The sequence below is a fragment of the Hylobates moloch genome, unplaced genomic scaffold, assembly GCF_009828535.3.
Source record: "Hylobates moloch isolate HMO894 unplaced genomic scaffold, HMol_V3 SCAFFOLD_14, whole genome shotgun sequence".
Classification (NCBI taxonomy): domain Eukaryota; kingdom Metazoa; phylum Chordata; class Mammalia; order Primates; family Hylobatidae; genus Hylobates; species Hylobates moloch.
Window position 1 is genome coordinate 5,875,360 of NW_026652289.1, and position 25,321 is coordinate 5,900,680.

General features: G+C 37.9%; 1 protein-coding gene across 1 annotated transcript in view; it reads left to right on the top strand.

Moving 5' to 3' along the window:
• DSCAM (DS cell adhesion molecule) overlaps positions 1-25,321 on the top strand; it is a gene marked incomplete at its 5' end in the record, with an annotated part of 789,264 nt that overhangs the window by 484,942 nt on the left and 279,001 nt on the right. The window contains 2 exons of the mRNA XM_058427845.1: positions 3,612-3,908; positions 4,646-4,921. Of these exons, the coding sequence (XP_058283828.1) occupies positions 3,612-3,908; positions 4,646-4,921 (573 nt within the window). The remainder of the gene's footprint in view (positions 1-3,611; positions 3,909-4,645; positions 4,922-25,321) is intronic.

Sequence of the window (25,321 nt, forward strand, 5' to 3'; positions counted from 1 at the left end):
CATCTCTAAAAATAAAATAAAATTTAATTAAATTAAAATAAAACTTTATTATAGAGTTAATATAATAAATAGATGTAATAACACAAAGGGCAGAATTATTTGTTGCAAGATTCTTACGTTTCACATAAAGTACTGCAATCTTTTAGTAGACATAATTTAAAACATATACACATCGATATACATATAGATGGTGTGTGTGTGTGTATAAATCAGTTGGTGCTTATCTTGTAAATGCAAGATTGGAAGAACATTAAAAATCTGGCCAGGCGCGGTGGCTCACGCTTGTAATCCCAGCACTTTGGGAGGCCGAGGCGGGCAGATCACGGGGTCAGGAGATAGAGACCACAGTGAAACCCCGTCTCTACTAAAAATACAAAAAGTTAGCCGGGCGTGGTGGCGGGCGCCTGTAGTCCCAGCTACTCAGAGAGGCTGAGGCAGGAGAATGGCGTGAACCTGGGAGGCTGAGCTTGCGGTGAGCTGAGACTGCGCCACTGCACTCCAGCCTGGGCGACAGAGCGAGACTCCATCTCAAAAAAAAAAAAAAAAAAAAAAAAGAATTGAATATAAAGTACAAAGCAACACAGTCTCCAAAAGAAAACAGAATAATTCTTCATGATTTGCGAATAGGTAATGATTTCTTAGGACACAGAAAGCATTGAATGTCAACACAAATATATTATTAAGAAAGAAAAAGGCAACCACAGACTGGGATAAAATATTTTATACACACACAAATATATGTGTTATATATATGTTGACAGATATAATCTCTATAGGATATCTGACAAATAGATCGTTATAAGATACCTGACATAGATACTATATATATGTATTTCCTTGTATTTCAAATACATAAAGATTTAAATTTGTTGTATTCCACAACAAATCAAAAACAAAAAGGCAAACAGTCTAATATAACAATGGCCAAAGATTTGAGCAGACGCCCACTAAAGGAAACATGGATGGCCAATAGGCACATAAAACACGTGCCTTCCATGGTATTTCTGGGAAAAATATACAACCTGCATTTAGTCCTGAGGAAATATGAGACAAACCCAATTTCAGCAACTGACTACAAAATTACTCTTCAAAAATATAAAAGTCAAGAAACACAAAAGAGGCTGAAGAATGTTCCAGATGAAAAGAGGCTGAAATGACATGAAACATAAATAATGGGTGATACGGACTGCAGTGGAAAAAAACAGTGACAAGGGATATTAGTGGTCAATTGACAGAATTTTGCTGTGGACAGTGCGTTAGATAATAGTACTGTTCCAAAGTTACATCTTCTAATTCTAAGTGTACTCTCATTAGGATGAAATATTTGCACATATAAAGCGTGCATACTCTATTATTATGTTTCTTTTAAGCTCAAGCACAGGCTTAACCAGCACATCCTAAGAGGAATCAGAGCAGTGATCTATGTTGGATGTGGATTTATTGAAAGGAGCCCTTAAGGAATTTTGGTAATGGAAATGTTTTATATCTTGATCGTTTTGGTGGTTACTCTGGTGTGTATATATTTAGCAAAACTAAGCTGTACACTTAAGATCTGTATATTTCACTGTATGTAAAATTTACCTACAAAAAGAGAAGTATAAGTGAAGAATACTTTTCTAAACAGTTGAGTTTTCAGAGCTTAATGTAAAAACGAGTGAAAAGAAATCTACAGCTAAACACATTTTACAAAAACCATGGAATTATAAAGGACACGTGAAATAACTCCAGTACTCCTAAGCATTAATGACTGATCATGCACAGTGAATAGCAATCATGATGACATCTGACTTAGCTGTAAAATTAAACACAGGATGTGATGAGGCAACGTCTGCAGTGCGTTAAAGACAAAAGCATCAATTTTTCATTTTAATATTTTAAAGTTGTCTTTTTCATCTCTGATAGTAAGAGACAAAATGCTTACAACCCAAGGACACTGCAATTTGCTACTTCTGAGCATATCTTGGAGGAAACAAACTCCAGGGACTTCTCCAGCCACCTGAAACATGAGCGGGGATGAAGAAACGAGATTCAGGAATTTGGGAAGGAGTAGGGGGTGGAGGGAAGAGCTGCAGCACAGCCCCACCACCATGAAGACCCTACATAACTGGCCTCCCTGGCCAAGAACTAGGCCCCAAGGTTCTGGGGGAATGAGTGACACTTTCCTTAAGGGTGTCTGGTACTATTAACCATTAACTGTCACCTTTCCCTGATGGAATTGCAAGCTATCCTAAATTTTGCTTGCCTCCTTTCTTTTTGTTTATAATACTTTCCAATTTTCAACAAAAAAGATATTCAACAATGGAGATATATTACTTTTATAATAAAAATTAAAAACTAAAAAAAATTTACTCATTCTTTCATTATGGGGCAACCCTTTAATTGAACACAAAAATTCTTTTAAAAAACCAAAAATGTCCCCTCCAGCAAGGTCTCTTACCAGACTCAGAAATCCTGTGATATGTGATTGCAATTATGTCAAAATGACCCACTTATGCCTAGAAAAAATGTGTCACGGTGTTGATTTGTATGCCTGAGGCTGGCTGACCTATTGGTAACTTATCTTCTGATTTTCATACATTTCCTTTAATATGCATGTATTTCTTTTTATAAATGGAAAAACATATAAAAGAAACATGCATTTGTAACTATTACTATATAATAAGAGAAAAAAACATGTGGATGATAGGAAAATAATGGAATATGAAAATTTGATCTGTGTAAACATACTGAAAATTTCTATGGAGACTTCTCTAAGACTAAGATCCTAGTTTGCCTGTGATAGTTCTGGGTCATGCCTGTTCCCTTGGCATAATTATTAGTTATTTCTGTTTCAGCCTCAAAAGTGTCCCAGGTTGGATGTTAAATTATATGGCCAGCCTACTTAAGATACTTTTAGAGAGATTTAAAACAGGCTTAAGTACCCTACTTAAGATATCTTTAGAGGTTTTTTAATACACGGCATTTAATACAAACTTTATTTAGCTTCTACCCATTCTCAGAGACTTCATGGAAGTTTGCATGCAATTACCATTTGTAATTAAAGTTATTAAAAGAGGATTTCTTATGAGAAAATGATGAAGATGAGGTTATCAATCTCTCAGTAGTTTCCTTTATTCCTGTAAACAATTCCCTAGTGAGAAAACCCCAAATAACTTGAGGAATTATAGGTTGGTGCAAAAGTAATTGCTGTTTTTGCCATTACTTTTTGCAATCACTTTTGCACCAACCTAACAGATAAAGTGACTGTTTGTGGGGGTGAGTGGGTGTGGATTTTCCCTCTTTATAACTTTGTGTGAGGAAACACCAGTTTTAAATTAAGGACTTAGGAGCTGTCATTGTTTAATCTGAACATCTGAGTTGTATTACCATTCCTCTTAAGTCAATCAGGAAATAGAGAAACAGTTGACGAAAGCTTGCTAATACTGTGCTTACCTATTTTGAAAATAGTGAACTCTTGTTCTGATGAACGTTTTGCTTTATCAATAAAACCAGACCTTTCTGGTAATGTTTAACCACTATGACATCTACCTCCTAGACATTAAAGACATGTACTTGGAAGTTGTTTAATTATTTGTATGTGCCACTTTCTTCCATAATTTGTTTTCCTGCAGATGGAACTCCCAAAATTATTTCTGCCTTTAGTGAAAAGGTGGTGAGTCCAGCAGAGCCGGTTTCCCTTATGTGCAACGTGAAGGGAACACCTTTGCCCACGATCACGTGGACCCTGGACGACGACCCGATTCTCAAGGGTGGCAGTCACCGCATCAGCCAGATGATCACGTCGGAGGGGAACGTGGTCAGCTACCTGAACATCTCCAGCTCCCAGGTCCGGGACGGGGGAGTCTACCGCTGCACTGCCAACAACTCGGCGGGAGTCGTCCTGTACCAGGCTCGAATAAACGTAAGAGGTGCTTGTCAAATCAGCTCCTCAAAAAAACACACATAACTCATTGTAGTGGAGAAGAAGATTTCTGCATGCACCGAGCTGGGTCTTGGAATGCCAGAGCGGATTAACTGTTGCTTCCCATTTCCTACCCTCTCCTTCCTACTCAGGAATGGCACTGACTGGGTTAATGTTGGAAATGACATTTTGGTTTCTGTAGTCAGCTTGTTCTTTTTTACTCTAGATCTGTTCACCTGATGTTTCCTTTCCTGGTTTATGCTCTGCATGCCCTTTCCCTTCTCCTTCTCTTCGATTCTTCCACATTCATGGTAAACCTTCATGTACATGGTATTAAACTTACATTCATGCTGCAACGTGGTGTAACCTCCATCATCGTCCTAGATTTTACAGAGAGAGTTAAACAATCGATCAGTTGCTGCCAGTGTTTTCACCAAAAGTGCATGATTGTCCAGTGTAGACTAGTTACTTTCTATTAATTAAATTGCCTTTTATCTTATTATTTTTAATTCAAAACATTTTCATGGAAGTAGCAGATAAAGTATTTAACACTTATTCATTTGAATTTAAGAAAAGAAAAACCTTCGTCGTAGAAAATGCCACATGCAAAAATATTTGTTTAACCTAAAAAGATGTGCTTACATGAATATAATCTATATTTTTAACTCAAGGAAAAGTGTACCCATTTCCCCATATGAGATGTACCCTTAAATTATTTTCAAGACTTTCTTTGTGTCTCTCCAGGGCCTGCAAGCATTCGACCAATGAAAAACATCACAGCAATAGCAGGACGGGACACATACATTCACTGTCGTGTGATTGGCTATCCGTATTACTCCATTAAATGGTACAAGAACTCTAACCTGCTTCCTTTCAACCACCGCCAAGTGGCATTTGAGAACAATGGAACTCTTAAACTTTCAGATGTGCAAAAGGAAGTGGATGAGGGGGAGTACACGTGCAACGTGTTGGTTCAACCACAACTCTCCACCAGCCAGAGCGTCCACGTGACCGTGAAAGGTAAGCCCTGTTCTCCTGGTTCCCACACAACTCATCCCATAGCCCGACTATTTCCCAGACCAATGATTCGAAGTCGGGTAATCTAAGATCTGCTTATTTAGAGCAGGATAATTGTACAGGCTGAAGAATGACAGGGAACATGAGATGTCCTCTTTACTACTGACTGAATCTTCACTGGAACTTTAGTTGATCTAATTTTCTCTCCAGGTGGAATTTTGGCTTGGTTTTCCAGAGGGCATGTATTGTTAACATTACAGCAGAAAAAAAGGATCACATCATTAGCTTAGTTATCTAGTCATCTCTCAGATAATTTTTAAATAGTTAGCTTTCTTTTCCTAAAACCTCCTAAAAGCAAGGTCTCTTAGAACTTAACTGGAAGGGATTTTCTGTATTGGATGAGGATTTCAAACAAACATCTTATCTTCTGTAGATGAGCAGGTCAAAACAACAACATCGAAATTACATGTTTAAATGATGCCACAGAACGTTTTCTTCATTAAATTATTCTTTACATCATGACATGGACTGTCATGGAATCTACCTGTCAGGATGATCTTTAGAGATCCTGCAATTTGAATTGACTACAATCTCCTTACCAGAAAAAAACAATAAGGTGATCAGACTCATCCAAGGATACACAGCTCTGTAGTGGCAGACCCTCAGAAAGACTCATTTCTTCTGTTCTACAAGTCAGTTTCCTGAGCTGAATATGAAATAAAATTGTTTTAATTATGTAAGGAATCTACCTGAGGTAGGTCCTAGGAATAGAACTAATATGTTATAAAACTATTTCCAAAACCTGTGGGTGTTGCTTCTAGCCACATTGAGCTGCCTGTCTGAGCTGTCCAAGTTCTCTCTCCAGGAACCGATAATTGGCTTTTAGTTGCCCTTTTTACAAAGTTGCATAGGTTTCCTGTGGTCTTCCCCAACCTTCTTTTCCCACCAACCCTGTGAGTTTTACTTTTTTGAGAACACCTACAGACACACACACATAGAAATAATAATATGTGTATATTATTATTATGGGGCATATATATTGCATTACATTATATATTATAGAATAAGTATTGTGCATTGCATATTAGATATGCCTGCACATAATTATAAATCGGTTTTTAATAACCATGTATCTTGAGAATTTCCTCAAATCGCTAGATATTCTTGGTAAACCAGGCTGGTAATAGCTGCATAAAGGTTCATTTTGTGGTTGTGTTTATTTCTTTAATCGTCATTTACAGAACATCTGCTTCATGCCAGGCACTACTCTAGACACTGAGGAATACAATAATGAAAAAGGTCTGCAAGGTCCTCTCCCTCATTGACTCTCTTCTCAGTCAGGAGAGACAAACAATAAACAAATAAAACAAGTGAATAAACCAGAAAACACCTAATGGTACTCCATACTATGCAAAGAATTAAAAGATGACAGTATCTTAATGGTTCATTGCAATAGTCAGATGCCATATCAACACATTTTCTGTACTCTGCCATCTTAAAATTCATTGGTCTATCATACCCTTGGAAGGAATGTTTTACCCACACATGATTTTGTAACATAAAAAGTTGATCATTTGGAAATGATTGGCTCACTGTGTTAACGCAGATCTTCCAAATGTTGATACAATTTGTTATACAATATCAAAATATCACAACTACTAACATTACCATGATCTCATCAGAAAGTCTTCAAGTAAACTGTCAAGTTCATGCTGATGGATGCAAGTTTTCTAAAATTCTATTCTTTCTTGAAAGATTCAATTTTATTATTTATAATAAACACCATCAATTGTAATCGTAGGAGTGTTGGGCTCATTTCTCTGTAAGAAATTGTTTGACACATAGAGAAGACTGCATAACCATCGTTTTTAGGTAGCCATTCTTTTAAGAAAGAAATGGAATTCCATGAAAAAAAAGCAGCTGATCGAATTTGCAACTCAAGCAACCACAGACATACTCTGCTTGAAGACAGCCGTGCTGCTCAGGAGGTAGAGAAAACACTGTGCCTTCTTCCCATTTTATTACACAGGACGTAGAACATTAAAAATAACGTGAGCTTTAGGGTAAAGATGTAATAAAACTTATTTTTCTTGCTTCATCAAGTGTCTGTAAATGAACCTGGCATTTTTAAAAAACTAACTCAGAGTATGCATTGGTAAACAGTACAATGAAGAGTCATCCTGTTAGTGTCACTGCTGGGATTCATGGTAACGCCCAGCAGTCTCACCCACCGTGGCTTTTGCTCCAACAGTGCAAATGTCAGCACCATGAGAAAGGGAATTGTCATGAAAACGATTTTCTTCTTACAAATCACCTAAAATTGTCTCAGGGATCCCTACAGGTCTGTGAGCTACATTTTGAAAACATCTAATACAGTGCTAAAAATTTAGTTTATTTCTAATGTTTGACCATTACAAATGAGGCATCAAATGAACTTCCTTATTCATTGGACTTTGTCTGATTTTAAGATTATTTCTTTCAAGAAAAATTTCCAGAAGTATGACCATTGGATAAATAGGTATAATACTTTAATGTAAATTTTAGGAGACATAAATTTAAACAAAAGGCCTTTGAATCATTAACATTTATTCTTTAAATTTGCCAGATCAGTATAAATCAATGTATTCATCTTAATCCTTTTGAAGTGACAGAAACCAATTCAAACTAGCCTATGGCCAAAAGAATAATTTATTGTCTCTTATAAACAACATATTTATGATTTTAGGAAATAATTCTATTGAATAATTTTTTCTTCAGGAGCTTCTTTTCTTCTAAATACTTATCATATAGTATAAAACTTGTCAGCTCCTTTGCAAGTACTTGCAAACAAAAGAAGGAAAATATTATTTTATGTGGTATTTTATTGCCTGGAGAGAAATGGCAGTTGTTGGGATTTGGGGCTTGCAAAACTTATCAGAATAGTCAGGAAAAGCTGCCTTGAAAAAGTGAGATTTTGAGCAAAGATGTGAAGGGGTTCAGGACAGCTCATGGATACCTAGGGGAGGGACATCCTAGGTAAAGGGAAGAGATAGAACCACAATGTCTAGAGTTTGCCTGGCAAGCTTGAGCAATTAACAGAGAGGCTGGTGTGGCGGGAGCCAAGTAAACAAGAAAACACTAAGAGGCCCTGAGTCAGAAGGAGCAGAACTTTTTCATGGGGGACTTACTAGATTAGGTCTTCGGTTTTCAGGACATGGGGTTTTCTGCTGAGTGAGATGGGGGCTTTATTGGATGACTTTAAACAGAAAAGTCACATGGCCAGACTAAGGTTTTAAAAGGATACTTTTAGCCAGGCTTGGTGGGGCAAGCCTGTAGTCCAAGCTACTCCAGAGGCTGAGACAGGAGAATACTTCAAGTCTAGTAGTTTGAGGTTGTGGTGCACTATATTTGCACCTGTGAATAGACACTGAACTCCAGCCTGGGCAACACAGTGAGACCCCATCTCTAAAAAAGAAGAAGGATGCATCTGAGTCCTGTGCTGAGAACGGTCTATTCGGGGAAAGGGGGCAAATAGAATGACCTGTTGGAAAGTGAATCCAGGTGAGAGATGGTGGTGGCTTGGACCGGGGGAGAGCAGAGGAGGTGGTGGGTAGAAGACAGACTCCGGATCTATTTCTAAGGTCTATTCAATCGGTTTTCCTAGTGGTTGGATACAGGTGTGAGGAAAATATAGACATCAAGGATCAGGTCAGGCTTCTGGCCTGAGTATCGGGAAGAATGGCATTGCTTTCTACTAAGTCAGCAGAAGATGCAGTGGAGCAGTTTGAGGAAGGCGATTGGGAGTCTAGTTATCCATGTGTTGAGGTTGAAATACACACTAAACAAAGAAGTGGATGCTGTCAGTAGGAAATTAGATATGGGAGAGTAGAGTTCAGGAATCCAGGCTGCAGATCTGGTGACATCAGTGAGTAGATGATGTTCAACACCAAGCCCTGAACAGGACCCTCAGGGGACTTGCTGCACCACACTGCAGATTTTAACTTCATATGGACCGGCTTCCCCAGCCCCCAGTCAGGCTCACATTAGAACCTTTCACCAAATATCTGAAAATAAAGTCTGACAAAAATTCAAACAAGGACTGTTTGACATGTAGGTTTATTTTTAGATTTCCCAGATTGGCACAGATCCATGATTGACTATGACCCCATTGGTTGCAAGGTGCAAGAACCCAAATTACCTTAGCTGAAGCAGCCAGGTGCAGAGGCTCACTGCTGTAATCCCAGCTACTTGGGAGGCCTTAGGTGTGTGATGTGGTATGCAGCTGTAGTTCCGGCTACTCCGGAGACTCAGACAGGAGAATGGCTTGAGGCCAGTAGTGCAAGACTGTGGTGAACTACTTCCAAAACACAGTAACAGTTTTACACCATTCACAATCTTAGCCTTTACTCAGAACTTAGAAGGGTCTTAAATAAAATGACTTCTGAACATTTAAATTTACATTTTAAAACGTTTTAATCTCAGCACTTTGGGAGACCGAGGCAGGAGGATCACTTGAGGCCAGGAGTTTGAGATCAGCCTGGCCAACATGGCAAAACCTGGTCTCTACTAAAAATACAAAAATTAGCCAGGCATGGTGGTACACACCTGTAATCCTAGCTACTCAGGTGGCTGAGGAGGGAGGATGGCTTGAACCCAAGAGGTGGAGGTTGCAGTGAGCCAAGATAGCACCACTGCACTCCATCCTGGGTGACAGGGCAAGACTCCGTCTCAATCAATCAATTGATCGATCAATAAAATGTTTTTAAACGAAATATTAATATATAAATTAAATTATACTCCAATGGTCAGGATTGTAGTTTATCAAGGCTTTTTAAAAATTAACAACCTTTACTATGTTCAGTTACCGAGTATTAGCGGAGGGAGATAAGAACTCAGCTAAATTTTAGGAAAAGACTTAGAATTTTGGCTTTCCCTGTGGATTAGGATTGAAAGAGACTTTCTTATTTTGTTCATATAAATGCAGCTCCACTACCTTTCCTGAGAGACCACACAGTGAATATTTCACCCAGCTAATTTTGGAAGAGCAAACCTGAAGCCTTAAAAATTGGCTTCCTTGGGAAGTGGAAGTGGCCCACTTGATCCCAGCAATAATGCTGCTAACAGTGAAACCAAGTTATTGTTATCTTGTCTCCAGGAGATTCATTTTAAATACTGGATATAGCAGAAAGTGTGTGCATATGTGTTTAGATGATATTTGGAAACTACTATTTTTTCATCATGTCTTTCTCTGGCAATAGTCATAACCCTTTGCTTATTTTAGAGCATATGCCTGCAATTTTTTTTAATTTCAAAGATTGATATAAATAATATGCTTATTATTGATGGTGGTTGAAGCTTAAGCAGTTCTGAAATATATGAAACTATCCAGAAGTGCAAGTTTGCTGCCTTCAAACATATAGGCGGAAGTGAAAGTCCAAGTCCCTTCTTTCACTTCATTTCAACTTAACAAGCAGTTTTATATTTAATACATTTTCAAGCTTTGTCTTTCCCATTTTAGGTGCCACATTGAACTTGAACGGTGCTTAATTGAGTGTTCTAATTGCTGGGGATCAACACTGCCAGGAAAGTTAATTGGCTGCTGGATAAAAATGTCACCTTCTATTTATATTTATATAAAACTTTATAGTTTACAAAACACTTTCATCTGTGTCACCTTAATTACTACAGTGACTCTGTAATGTAGATAAAGCATAATCAGGGAAAGAATAGAAGAGAGATGAGGCTGCGTACAGTCATCCAGTAATACATTCAAGACTCAAATGCAGATGTTTTGATTCCAACACAACCTGTGGTGACTCTCAGAAGAATAATTCGTATTGCAGCGGGAAGCCAGGGTAGGAGTGGGGAGAAATGAATACAAAGAACCCAGGAATGTATACATATGTAACAAACCTGCACGTTGTGCACATGTACACTAATACTTAAAGTATAATAATAATAATAATAATAATAAAAGACAGACAACATGTTAAAATGTAGGGCAAAAGATATTGAGGGCCTAATTTAAGAGAGATAGAATTTGTTAAATTGGAGAGAGGAAAAGGAGAGAATGGATTTGGTGAAAGAGGGCAGGTCAGAACGAGAAATGACTCCAGAAGCTCTTGCTTGGGAGATGGAGAGGCTGAGAGGAGTGATGTGGCACCTGAGTGGCTTGGTGAAAGCCATTGGATGGCGGGGTTGGTCTAAAGTGCCTGTGGATCACTATTCTGGCTTCAGATCACAGGGATTTAAAAAAATAGACAGGAAAGCAGACTAAAATTCGTAGAGAAAGATAGTTAAAATTACAGTAAATAAATGTCTAAGAAGCACCAAGCTTTCAGAGTCGTATTTTATGAGGATTTTTAAAAGTTAATGTTTGCCAATAGTGAGATGAAATGGCCATGCTAGGAATGCAGAGAACAACAGAAACATTCGCGTTTACATATTTCATTCCATTTCTATGTTTGTGGCAATTTCTCATTTTAATGTACCACAAATTTTTTTTTTTTTTTTTTTTTTTTACCATGTTCTCCTTCAAACTGAAGGGATAGATGTCACTGCCAGGGTTTCCAGCTCTTGTATTGGTGGTACTTTGTGTACCGTAGCCCAACAGGGACACTGTTCTGCACATTTTGACGTTAAAAATCCTGCTTCCATGCAGCTTTTTGTCCTATGCTGCGTCTCGTCTGTCACCGTAATGTCTTGCTGTATTGCTGTTGGTGCAAGTGGGGAAATGAATGCTGAGTTAAAAATAATGCTGTGAGTGTGTCTGCTCGCCTTCCACTCGAGGTGAGCCGCCGGGGATGCCGCCTTCTAATGACATCATTCTTCAAAGGCTGAGAACAAATGTCATCTCACCTAGGTGGAGGGACAGCTTTGTGCACAGAAACAGCCTTGGCAGTTTCCCCACTCCCGCTTTCAGACATTTGCTCATTAGCTGTTCCAACCTTGGCACTATTAACTTCCACTGAATTCCAAACCCAACTCTGTTGGCAAGGAAAGGTCTTTCATTCTTAATCTGTCACTTTCTTCCACTTTCTCCTACTATCTCTCTAGATACTGGAGTTACTTGCGATATTGTTTATGGAAAGGACAGCATTTTGAGGTTATTTTTCCATTTTAGTTCCTCATAAAGGTGGAGCGATGGTTAGCTTAAGCTCCAGTTTGCTGGGGTCTTTTGTGTGTGGCCATACACTGCAGTCATCCACATATTTTCATATTTATTTTTCAACAACGACTTGGGAATTGCAGAGCTTCTATTATGAATAATATAGGAGAAATATAGACCTGGGGAAAAATAGAATGGTAATGTATTAAATGTATAATCCTTTTATGTTAATTTATTATTTAAAATGAGAATTTATACTCTCTTTTTAATTTAATAACCTAATGTGAGAAAAGAAAGCTAATGAAGTGGGAACTTTCACTGTCCTGCCTTTTTAAATGATGCAAGAAAGCACTCATGTTTCAATGTACTTAAATGGATGCATTGACTCAGCTACCCTGGGGGTTTATGCTCTCAAGTGTCTGCAGAAGAGAGGTAGGATATCAAAATTGAGCGCAGAACTCAGCTTCTATGGTTTCCTTCAGACAGGTTTGTCCTGGTGGTAGAATGACTTAAAATCCCTCTATTCTAGAAATCGAAGCAGACACCTTTCTTTAAAATATGGCATTTTATTAAGTGTTTTATAAGCAATATCTCAAATTACTTTACCCTAATTAGAGGGAAAAAAAGACTATGTGTAAGATTGGTTTCAGTATCAAAGAATGCTATATATATATATATGTATAATATATATTTATTATATATAAATATATGCATATGATAAATATATATAATTTATTATATATAAATATATGCATATAATAAATATAAATATATTTTGATATTTATTATATATAAATATATGCATAAATATATTTTATATATTGCATATATTACATTACATATTGATTTTAAATGTATATACATGATTTTTTGCATTGTAAATAAAATAATATGTATTTACTTTTTAAATGATATGTATTTCCTGTGTATAGTATAATGTTTTGAAATATATATCCATTGTGGAATGACTAAATCTGATCAAATAACATATGGGTTGTCTCACACAGTTATCATGTTTGTGGTGAGAACACTTTACATTCACTGTCAGCATTTTTCAAGAATACGATAAATTATTAGCTACAGTCACCATGTTGTACAATAGATCTCTTGGACTTTTCCTCTTGAAATTTTGTGTCCTTTGACACACATCTCCCCAGTAACTCCAGCCCTTGGGAACCACCATTCTCCTTTCTACTTCTATAAGATCAACCTTTTTAGATTGCATATATGAGTTAGATGTTGTGGTATTTGCCTTTATGTGCCTGGCTTATTTCACTTAATGTTCTCCAGGTTCATCCATATTGTCACAAAGGACTATAGTTCACTCTTTCTTAAGGTTGAATAGTCTTAAGGCTGAAGGTCCTTATTTCATTTTATTTTTTATTTTTATTATTTATTTATTTTGAGACGGAGTCTCACTCTGTTGCTAGGCTGGAGTGCAGTGGTGCGATCTCGGCTCACTGCATCCTCTGCCTCCTGGGTTCAAGTGATTCTCTTGCCTCAGCCTCCCAGGTAGCTGGGACTACAGGCATGCACCACTATGCCCAGCTAATTTTTGTATTTTTAGTGGAGACGAGGTTTCACCATATTGACCAAGATGGTCTCAATCTCTTGACCTCGTGATCTGCCCGCCTTGGCCTCCCAAAGTGCAGGGATTACAGTTGTTTTATTTTAACTTGTCCCTTTTTTTGGCAACCATTGTTTATGTATACCATATGTTTTTTAATCCATTCATCTGCTGGTGACCATTTAGCCACTTGAATCCGTATCTTGGCTATTGTAAACAATACCACAATGAACATGGAAGTGTAGATATCTCTTCAACATACTGATTTCATATCTTTTTCATGCATACCCAGTAATGGGATTGCTAGAAAATATGGTGGTTCTATTTTTAATGTTTTGAGGAACCTCCATACTATTTTGTATAGTGAGTATAATAACTTGCATTCCTATCAATACAGTACAAAGCTTCTCTTTTCTCCACATGCTCACCGATGCTTGTTTTTTTCATGTTTTTTATAATAGCCATTCTAACATGTGTGAGATGATACCTCATTTTGGTTTTAGTTTGCATTTCCCTGATAACTAGTGACGTTGAGCATTTTTTATATACCTGTTAGCCATTTGTTGAGAAATGTTTATTCAGGTTCATTGCCCATTTTTTAATAGCTTCATTGAATTTGCCTATTTTCAAATCAGGTTGTTTTCTTGTTATTGCATTGTTTGAATCCTTTATATATTTTGGATAGTAACCTTTTATCAGATGTATGGTTTGCAAATATATTCTCTCCTTCTGTGTATAGGTTGTCACTTCATTCACTCTGGTGATTGATTCCTTTGCCATGCAGAAGTTTTTTTAGTTTGATGTAATCCTATTGTTCTATTTTTGCATTTGTTGTCTGTGCTTGTGAGGTAATAACCAAAAGTCATTGCCCAGAGTTATGTTAGGATATTTTTCCCCTATGTTTTCTCCTAGTAGTGCCATAGTTTCGGCCCTTCCATTTAAGTCTTTAATCCAGTTTGAGTTTAATTGTGTATATGGCATTAGAGACACCACAAATTAGAGATAATGATCTAATTCCATTTTTCTGCTTGTGGATATCTAGTTTTCCCAACACCATTTACTGAAAAGATCCCATTGTGTGTTCTTGGCTCCTTTGTTAAAAATCAGTTTGCTGTAAATGTGTGGATTTACCATTCTGGTCCATTGGTCTATGATTTTATGGAAGTACAATGCTGTTTGGTTGTTACAGCTCAGTAGTATATTTTGAAGTCATGTGGTGCGATGCCTCTAGCTTTGTTCTTTTTCCTCAAGATTGCTTTGGCTATTCTGGCTCTTTTTTGCTTCTATGTGAATTTTAGGATTTTTTTTCTATTTCTGTGAAAAATGTCGTTGGTATTTTGGTAGAAAGTACATTGACTCTGTAGATCACTTCAGGTAAGATGGGCATTTTAACAGTATGAATTCTTTTAATCCATGAACACAGTTGTATTTCCATTTATTTCTGTCTTTCTCAACTTCTTTCACCAATGTTTTATACTTTTCACTGTAGAGATCTTTCACCTCCTTGGTTAATTTATTCCTAAGTATTTTAGTTTTTGTAGCTATTGTAAATGAGATTGTTTTCTTTAATTTTTTTTCAGATAGTTCGCTATTAGTCTATACAGATACTACTGATTTTTGCCTTGTAGCTTTATCATATGATTATTTCAATAGGTGTAGAAAAATACTTGACAAAATTTAACTCCTTTCATGATAAATATTCTCAACAATTTAGATACAGAAGGAATGTTCCTCAACATAATAGAGGCCATACATGACAAACCTACAGCTAACATTGTACTCAATGGAGAGAAGTTGGAAGCTTTTCCTTTCAGATTCTGAACAACAACAAAAAAAAGATGCATACTCTTGCCACTTCCATTCAACATGGCACTGGAAGTCTCAGCCAAAGCAATTAGGCAAGAGAAAGAAGTACAAGGCATTCAGATAATTCAAATTGGAAAGGAAGAAATTAACTTGTTTGCAAATGACATGACCATATGTATAAAAGAGCCTAAGACACCACCAAAAAGGATTAGAAGTAATAAACCAATTCAGTAAAGTTGCAGTATACAAAATCAACATATAAGAATACAATTCTTTTATTTAGTTAAAATTGCAAGATAAGTTATATTTTATAATACTTGTTGAACTTGCTACACATGGGAAACTTAGAGGAGAGAATTATGTAGAGATAAGAAAGGCAAAAGAATGCCAAGCAAATGACTAACACTTTTGCTGCCTAATTCATAATTAATCTGCAAATACACAGGGAAAAACTCTTTGGTAGTGCTAAAAATAATGCCGTCATAATGACATTTTAAGTCAGAAATAACAACTCTCAATTATTCAGAACCATGCAGTAGGATCTTTTATATACATTGACTCAAAACACATGTAAATTGTTTAAATATATAAATTCAATAAAATTGTGTGCTTCATACACATATATAACATATTTATATGCATTATATTTTAAATATAAAGATATATAAATATAAAACACAAATATAATATGTATATTATATATAAGTACATATATATGTTCTTACAGATATATAAATACATGATACAATTATAGACTCTTAAAATGTTAGGGCTATAAATCAATTTGAAGTTCATCTAGACCAGCCTCCCATGTGATATTCAACATGCCCCTGGACTGTACCCCACGTTTTTCTAGACTCTTCCTGCACGGTCTGTGCAGTGGTTCACTAAACGTGCAGCCCTTTCTGTTTCTATATGGCTGTGATTGTCAGTTCTTCCTCTGTCCTACATACATACGAATAGAGATACATACAAATATACCTTCTCTAGCTCTTCTTTGTGGTTCAAATATTCCCTCTAGAGCAACACTAAATAATTCCCGGTTTCTCCACATAAAGCTCCCAAACGTGCAAAAGAATAGGCCTTGTCTTTCTGGCTAACCATCTCTAGCAACCCCATTTGTTTAAATACTTTGTATGCAACGGAGTTCAGCAGCTCCTTTCCTTCGAAGGACACACTGATGTGTCTATTTTATCTCAATGAAACATAGCCCTCTGGCATTTTCTAATGAATAAAAGAGGGGAATAAGAGTGCCACCTCTGTCCTGAAGACGAGACCTCCTAGTTGCAACCCATGTCCCACTGTTGAGCCATGGTTTTGGACTCATGAACAAAAATCCCAGTGGTGGATTTTGTTTTTGTTATGTCAACTTTTGGCTGACACCACAGCATTATCATCTGTCCATGCAAGATCCTTATTTTGTTTTGTTTTAACTTGTCCCCCCTTTATTTCAACCATCCACCAATTCTGGTATTGTTTGTCCCTGTCTCATAGGCACAGACTTATGTGTACTTAATATATTTATTTTAAATTCATTTTATAGCATCCTTATTTAGATATGCATGTAAATATATACAATAACGGCACAAAAGTGAATGCTTAGGTTGCCCCCTGCCCCCAGCCCTTTGACTCTGTACAAATACTACCATGGGTATCTTATAAATGTGTCCATGTGTAGTATTAATATTACTAGAGGGCCAGCAGTAGAATTGTTAGGTCATAGAATTTAACTTCACTAATAATTGCATAGCTACTCTCCAAAATTCCTATACCAGTTGACTTTACCACCGCTATGCATTAGTGGTCCCGGTTCCCCGCATCCTGGTACCTGTGTTTCTATTTGTGACAAAGCTGATTGATGTAAAGGAGCTCTTTGTTTTAATTTGTTTTCTTTTCATTACTACTGTGCTTGAACGTCTTTTTATACTCTCAGGAGATATCTGCAGATTTCATCTATGCATTTGCTTTGTCCATTTGCTGTCACTCATGCTACTTCTTCCTGCTTTGCTGTAGTTCTTTAGTATAAATATGAATCTCTTATTACTTAGAAATGGTTGTGAATATCTTTTCCAAGGCTGTCTTTTGTCTCTTAACTTTGCCTTTGTCTTCATTTGGACCTTGTTTAAGAAATTTATGAGCTCATGAAGATGCGTTCCTATTTTTTTCTGTATTTGTTCTATGTCTATATTTTTACTGTTTGCATTTAGACCTTCAACCCACACTGAGCTTCACAGGTATAGTAAAGGTGGGGTCCAGTTTATTTTCTATCGATATCGAGTCAGTTATCCCAATATTTATTAAATTACCCATGTTTTCTTCTCCTCTCCATCTACCAAGATACCTTGATGGTGCTGTCAGAGGCAGTCTTAGTTCTGTGAAATATATTGACTACTTTTTTATACCCTTGTCTCACTGTAACATATTTCAGCACTTTACTTAAAAAAAGCCTCTTCAAGTCAGTTATTATTAATAACCAAGCTTCTGAAGAGCTATGACCTTTTCTAAGCCAAAGTCATGAAAAATACTTCTCAAGCAAATAATCTGCTATTACTAACAATCCTTGTAAAGAAGCTAATTGGAAAAATAAGCTAAGTTTTAAAATGAATACCAGTGATTTTATGAATCTTGTTTACCTCTGTTATTAAGCCTGGTTGTCGTCACCTCTGGTTGGGTAACATGGCTTTGCTTCCATCAAAAGTCCATATAAACAAAAATAAAATAGTTGTACCTCATGTAGATGACACTTTTATCTAACTAAATAAGTAAAACATGAGATATGTTTCATTTTCTTGATGCCATGGTGATTCAGATGGCTTTTCTTTTCATATTAAAGATGCAGAAAAGTAACTCAGTTTCATTACAGTCTTCTGTAGGAAGGTATTATTGCTGTCAACCAGGAGAAACATAACCTGTCATCCTCCTCAGACCATGGTGACTCTAATTGTTTACACATAGAAATTGTCATGAGTTTTTAAGTTCTTGGTCATTTTAATCTTTTAAAGAAACTATTTCAACATAATATGATTATGGTTTTACAATACACTCCATAAAAATAACTTTAAAGAGACGTTTCATATGATTGAAGACTAAAATGACCCCAAGAAATTATCCAGTTCTTTCCACCACATTCCCCTTCAGGCATCTGGTTGACAATATTGCAGGGCATCCATTTTTCTTGAAAGTGCATTGGAAGGAGACACTGCCATGCTTCTCAGAGCTTGTTTTACTCTTTCACACCCCCAAATTTCAAGTAGTTTATTTTTTCCCTTTATTGTATCCAACTTGCATCTTTCGTGTTTCTTTTTATTATAATTCTACTTTATGCCTTGGGATGTCTTTTTCTTGTTCCTAAAACATTTCAATTATTTTTTTTCCTCCCATGGACTTACTTGATAATTTTAAACAATTTTTGGGAAAAAAGTTATTTGCCTATTTGCCTTCCTTTTATTTCCTTTTCTCTCTCTCTCTCTTTCCTTTTCTTTTTTTTTTTTTTTTTTTTTTTTTCGAGACAGAGTTTCACTCTTGTTGCCCAGGCTGGAGTGTAATGACATGCTATCAGCTCACTGCAACCTCTGCTTCCTGGGTTCAAGCAACTCTCCCACCTCAGCCTCCCAAGTAACTGGGATTACAGGGGTGAGCCACCATGCCCAGCTAATTTTTGTATTTTTAGCAGAGATGAGGTTTCACTATGTTGGCCAGGCTGGCCTCGAACTCCTGACCTCAGGTGATCCGCCCACCTCAGTCTCCCAAACTGCTGGGATTACAGGCATGAGCCACTGCGCCCAGCCCCCTTACTCCGTTGTTATATTTATGACTCTTTACCTCTTTTCACAATCTAGCAGTCTAAAATAAGCATCCTGTAGAAGAACTACTTTGTTTAAAATCGTTGTAGAAAAGTTAACTACTCTTATCCCTGATATATTCCAATTATTAGAGATGAAAACTGAATTTTTGCTCAGAACACTAGCTAAACTTGGGCCAACCGAATGAGCAAAAACAACAAAACAAACACAGCATTTTTTTTAAGTTAGTGAGCAACAATTTTAAAATTAACCTTTTAAACTTTCTCCCTTGCTTCTTTTTTTATTCTTCTTCTATCTTTTCCTTGTTCTGAGGGAAAATAACAAGATACTGTTCATCATGTATAGAGGGTTATATTTGAAAGAGAACTCAGCACTAATTCTCTTCTAGTCCCAGTCCCAGATGAGTTAAAGTAACGTGAATGGATGGTTGAAGTATATGGAGGCAGTGTCACACACAGACCTGGTTTTGTTAATAATGGTGCATGCATTTTTGCTGTAGATGAAGCAAACTGTTGTGGTTGGGTTTTTCAGGAAGCCAACTCTGAGATGGATGCTAGTGTGCAGGGTGTTTATCAAGGAGTGCCTTGTGATCAATACCTGAGGCGGGAAGGACAGGAAGAAGGACTGGGAGAAGAAAGAGTGAGCTGGGATGCAGGCCAATGACAATGAGCTCTGGAGCAAGAACAGTCCTTCAGGGTTGTCCTGAGTTTGGGCAGAATTGCTCCTCAATCAATCACTGGATTGAGGACACTCCAAAAAGAGCCTGTCCTTGGGTGAAGTGGGCCTCTGCAGCTGAGACAATCTCGGAGGTGGCCAATAACTTCCAGATGACACAATTGGTGGTAACATGTCCTTTCTTGAAAGGAATCTGGTCAGTGCAACTCCTCCCACTTACATAGATGTCAAATGGCTATACATGTGTGTCTTAAACACCTTTTCCTAAATACATTTTTTCATTCAATTGCGCCCACTGGCCGGGCATGGTGGCTCACGCCTATAATCCCAGCACTTTGGGAGGCTGAGGCGGGTAAATCAGCTGAGGTCAGGAGTTTGAGACCAGCCTGGCTAACATAGTGAAACCCTGTCTCTACCAAAAATACAAAAATTAGCCAGGTGTAGTGGTGGGTACCTGTAGTACCAGGTACTCGGGAGTCTGAGGCAGGAGAATTGCTTGAACCCGGGAGGCAGAGGTTGCCATGAGCCGAGATCACGCCACTGCACTCCAGCCTGAGCAACAGATGGGAAACAAGAATCTGTCTCAAAAAAAAAAAAAAATTGCTCCCACTTTCTATAACGACATGAGTCCAATATTTCAAATTAGAAATGAGAACTATTACAGTGTACCATAGTGTATTGTGTTGTAGTTCATAGCTCAATTGGACCTTTGTCATCAGAATAAGTTTCAACTCAAAAAATCTCTTTAGTTTTGTGAGTCCTATGATGTTTTTAAAAAATTTATTCAGGTAATACTTGTGCATCTGCTGTTAATGAGATCAAGTAATAATAGGATGGTCACTGCCAGCAATGCCAGCAAGGTGTTGGGGTCTGTGAGAGAACCCACAGACAAATGATGACAACACACGGCAGGAAGCAGCAAATGTCCTGGGCGAGGGGCAGCAGAGGGTCCGAAACAGCAGCCATGACACCTGGTGCAGGAGAACAGCAGGGAGACAAAGAAGAGAAACGCGAACATCAACACAATACCATCAGAGAAATATGCAGTATGTGTTTTAGGAGCAGAGAAGTGGACATTTATCTAATTCTGGGCATAGGGTAGGCTGAGAAGTCTTCAGGAGCCAAAAAAGAATGTCCAAGAAAAGCTGAGTTGAATCTCAAAAGGGTCTAGAGCCTGAAACGGTTTCCGAAAGCAGAAACAATTGAGTGTAGTTTTGCCATTATAAGATGATCAGAGTGAGAATGGGGCTTGGACAGGGTGTGGGGACAGAGGTGGGTCAGGTGCAGTTGCTCACATGTAAGAGCCCTTATGGCTGACACAAAGGATACTCCCAGTAAGCGAAGGTCTGCATCTGCACAGAGAGGACCAGGCCTTGGAGAGTTAGCACATCCTACTGAATCCTAAAGGTGGTGGAGCAGAGGGAAATGCTCGCAGCAATGTTTTAGAAACATTAATCTGGTTGAGGTGGGTAAGATATATCACAGTGCAGAAAGATTAAAAAAAAAAAAAGAAGAACGACCAGTTAGGACACAATTGAAAGAGTTGTAATTAAAAAGGTGATAGTACTGTGTTTGGAAAAAGAGAAACCACACAGAAGACATGTTGAGAATTGGAGTAGACAATACATAGCAGCACACTCTCAGCAGCTGGACACAAAAAGAAATGCACAACTAGGAACACTTTTATTATTCGAAGCTTCTTGCAACCAAAATGTTTTGCTATCACTACTAAGAACAGAGAATTGAAGAAGCTTAGATTAAGGGGAAACTTGCTATGTTTGGTTTGGGATTTGAGATGCTTCTGAGACATCAAGATGAAGATATTGACGTACTACTGAACAAGCAGGCATGAATCTTGAGAAGGAGTTTTTGTTTGAAAATTTAGATTAGGAGTCAATGGCATTGAGCTGACAGCTGGGGCAAAGGAGGTGCTGAGACCATCAGGGAGAGAGAAGGAAGAACAAGACCAGGTCAGGACACTGAGGAACAATGGTTCCATTAGCGTATGATTAGTAAGAGACATTCCTTTCCATCTGAATTGTTGAACTATTTATTTATGGTTTTCAATCTCATAATTCAATTTTGTAATGTGTAGTATGATTCTTCAACTGAATGTGATATCCACCCTCATTAACTTTTGTCATGGGATCTATGAACTCTCATAAACTCTTATAGGGTACTTGTCTATGTTTTAGACATTTAAAGTAAATACACATAAATGAACAGAGATGGTGACTGATAGGGTTTTGCTGTGTCTCCACCCAAATCTCATCTTGAATTTTACTCCCATAATTCCCATGTGTTGTGGGAGGGACATGGTGGGAGATAATTGAATCATGGGGGCAGTTTCCCCATACTGTTCTTGTGGTAGTGAATAAGTCTTATGAAATCTGATGGTTTTATCAGGGGTTTCCGCTTTTGCGTCTTCCTCATTCTCTTTGCCTGCTGCCATCCATGTAAGGTGGGACTTGCTTCTCCTTGCTTTCTGCCATGATTATGAGGCTCCCCCAGCCACGTGGAACTGTAAGTCCAATTAAACTCTTTCTTTTGTAAATTGCCCAGTCTTGGGTATGTCTTCATCTGCAGCATGAAAACGGACTAACACAGTGACAAAATTTATTATTTTAAAGAATATATTACTGGCCCATTTAATTAACTTAGAAATAATTTCAAATCATATTTACTATAAAAAATATTGTGTGATACAATTCTAATAATTGAACAAAACTAACACTGCATTGGCCATATTAGAGTCTTTATTGTGTAAAATAAAGAATAATTCTATATAGGAAAAACAATATGCATTATGAAATAATACCAGGAAATAAAATAATTCAATCCACTGTTTAAAATTACAATATAAGGAAAGATTTTTATCACATCAGTAACTATAGCAGACATAATGTTCTTCTATTTTATTTCATTTAATTTTAAGTTCCAAGGTACGTGTGCAGAATGTACAAGTTTGCCACGTAGGTAAATGTGTGCCATGGTGGTATGCTGCACCTGCCAACCCATCACCTAGGTATTAAGGTGATTTCATTTCATTCGTCACCTAGGTATTAAGCCCAGCGTGCATTAGCTATTTTTCCTGATGCTCTCCCTCCCCTTACCCATGCGTTCACATGCTTTCTTCCTCTCCCTGTGTCCATGAGTTCTCATTATTCAACTCCCACTTATAAGTGAGAACATGCAGTGTTTGGTTTCCCGTTCCTGCATTAGTTTGCGGAAGATAATGGCTTCCAGCTCCATCCATGTCCCTGCAAAGGACATGATCTCATTCCTTTCTATGGCTGCAAAGTATTCCATGGGGTATTTGTACCACCTTTAATCTCTTGGTGCCCACCCTGAGTGAGAATTGTGAAATTTGGCCTGCATGATTTAGTTGTTAGTGTGGCTATGGTCAAAAAGTCAAAAGATAACAAGTGTTGGCAAGGCTGTGTAGAGAAAATGGAACCCCGTACACTGTTGGTGGGGATGTAAATTGGTATAGACATGATGGGAAACAATAGGAAGTTTCCTAAAAAAAATTATATAATCCAGTAATTCCACTACTGGGTGTATATCCAAAGGAAATGAAATCACTCTGTGAAGGGGGTACCTGTGATCCCACGTTCATGGCAGCACTATCCACGACAGCCAAGACATGGAAACAACCTAAGTGTCCATTGGTAGATGAATGGATAAAGAAAATGCCACACACACACACACACACACAAACATTATTTTGCCTTTCTTGTTTGTTTTCTCCAAGTCACAGCAGGTTCAGTTCCTTGACACTTTCTGAAACTAAAAAAGACATGGATGATTGGGTCCAGCTATTTTTTTCTGTCCATGGGGAACATGTTTTCTTAGAATGGAGAATGTGGCCAGAGCAACCTTTGGTCTACTGTTTTTACTTACAACTCCCCTGCAAAGGAGGTATACTTCTCATTCGAGTACACCTTAAATAATTCAAAAGATGTAAATTTATCAAAATATACCCAAAACTCCTACTTCATTCATCCACAGAAATTCAAATGTGGTATTTCAAATCTATGTCTAGAGAAAAATAGATACTTGAAACATTTTTTAAAGTTTTGTGTGATTTGGGCTATTACAAATATGCCCAAGACACAGTTCTTTAAGGAAACCTCAAAGATAGATCCTAAAAGTCATCACCACCACACTGCAAGGACAACGCCTTGTCATTCCCTGCCCTTCCCACCCAGAAGGCAGGGCCAAAGAATTCCCCACTGGCTCACTCTTGCCTTTTTCGCCTAGGTCAATGTCAGTTAATATCAGCTCATATTGAACCCCCTGGGGAGCTTGGAGTGAGAGGCTAAGAAGGGAAACTAATGGAATCTAAGTTGATGTGACCCATGCAGCCTCTGGTTTCTTTTAGCACCCACTGGCTCCAACAATATCCTTATTACTCCCTCATCATATGTCTCTGCATCTTGGCCTCCTGCCCTTCCTGCTAAACCAGGTGCAGGTCACAGGACCAGCAGCCTAAGTCACGGTAAGCTATGTGTATCTCTGGCTGCTGCTGGTTGGAAGTCACTGATCTCAGGGAAACAAACTCACATAGCAATCCAGAGTTGGCGCAAGGACTGTACCTAAATAAACAAGGCCAGATATTGAGTCAAGCTCCCCAACTGGCCCTGCCAGCAGAGGGGAGAGTTGGCACAGTAGTTAGAAGTCCTCAGCCCCTAGGCTAATAAGAATATGAAGAGGAGCTTCAGTCTTGTCCCTGCCATGTTGCCATTATTAAGTCCTGGAAGTGTCTGCCTGATCCTCTTTTCTAAGTCATTCTTAATGACTTCAGGACTGTCTAAAGTTCAGAGTGTAAACATACGTTCATCATCACCTCTGAAAGTTTTTTTCTAAAAAACATTATTCAATCAAAATGAACAAGACGTCTGGACTCAGTGGCTCATGCCTATAATCCCAGCACTTTGGGAGGCCAAGGCAGGTGGATCACATGAGGTCAGGAGTTCGAGACCAGCCTGGCCAACATGGTGAAACCCTGTCTCTACTAAAAATACAAAAAAAATTAGCCAAGCATGGTGGCATGTGCCTGTAATCCCAGCTACTTGGGAGGCTGAGGCAGGAGAATCACTTGAGCCCAGGAGGTGGAGGTTGCAGTGAGGCGAGATCATGCCACTGAACTCCAGCCTAGGCAACAAGAGTGAAAACTCCGTTTAAAAAAAAAAAAAAGAAAGAACAAGGCACTATTTATCCCACTAATTGTGGGAAATAAAAAAGATAAACTTGATAGATCTCCTGCCCTCCTGGGTCACTCTACTTAAGAAAATGGGCGTGTCCATAAATCACTATACTCACTTTGAGTCATCAATATGATAAATTCCAGAAAAGAGTTTTGAACAAGAGTGAGTACAGGAACCGTTTACTTGTGTTGTATGTACATTGTGGAGAACTATATCCGACTGGGTCGGTAATCTAAAATTTAGCTAAATGATGTT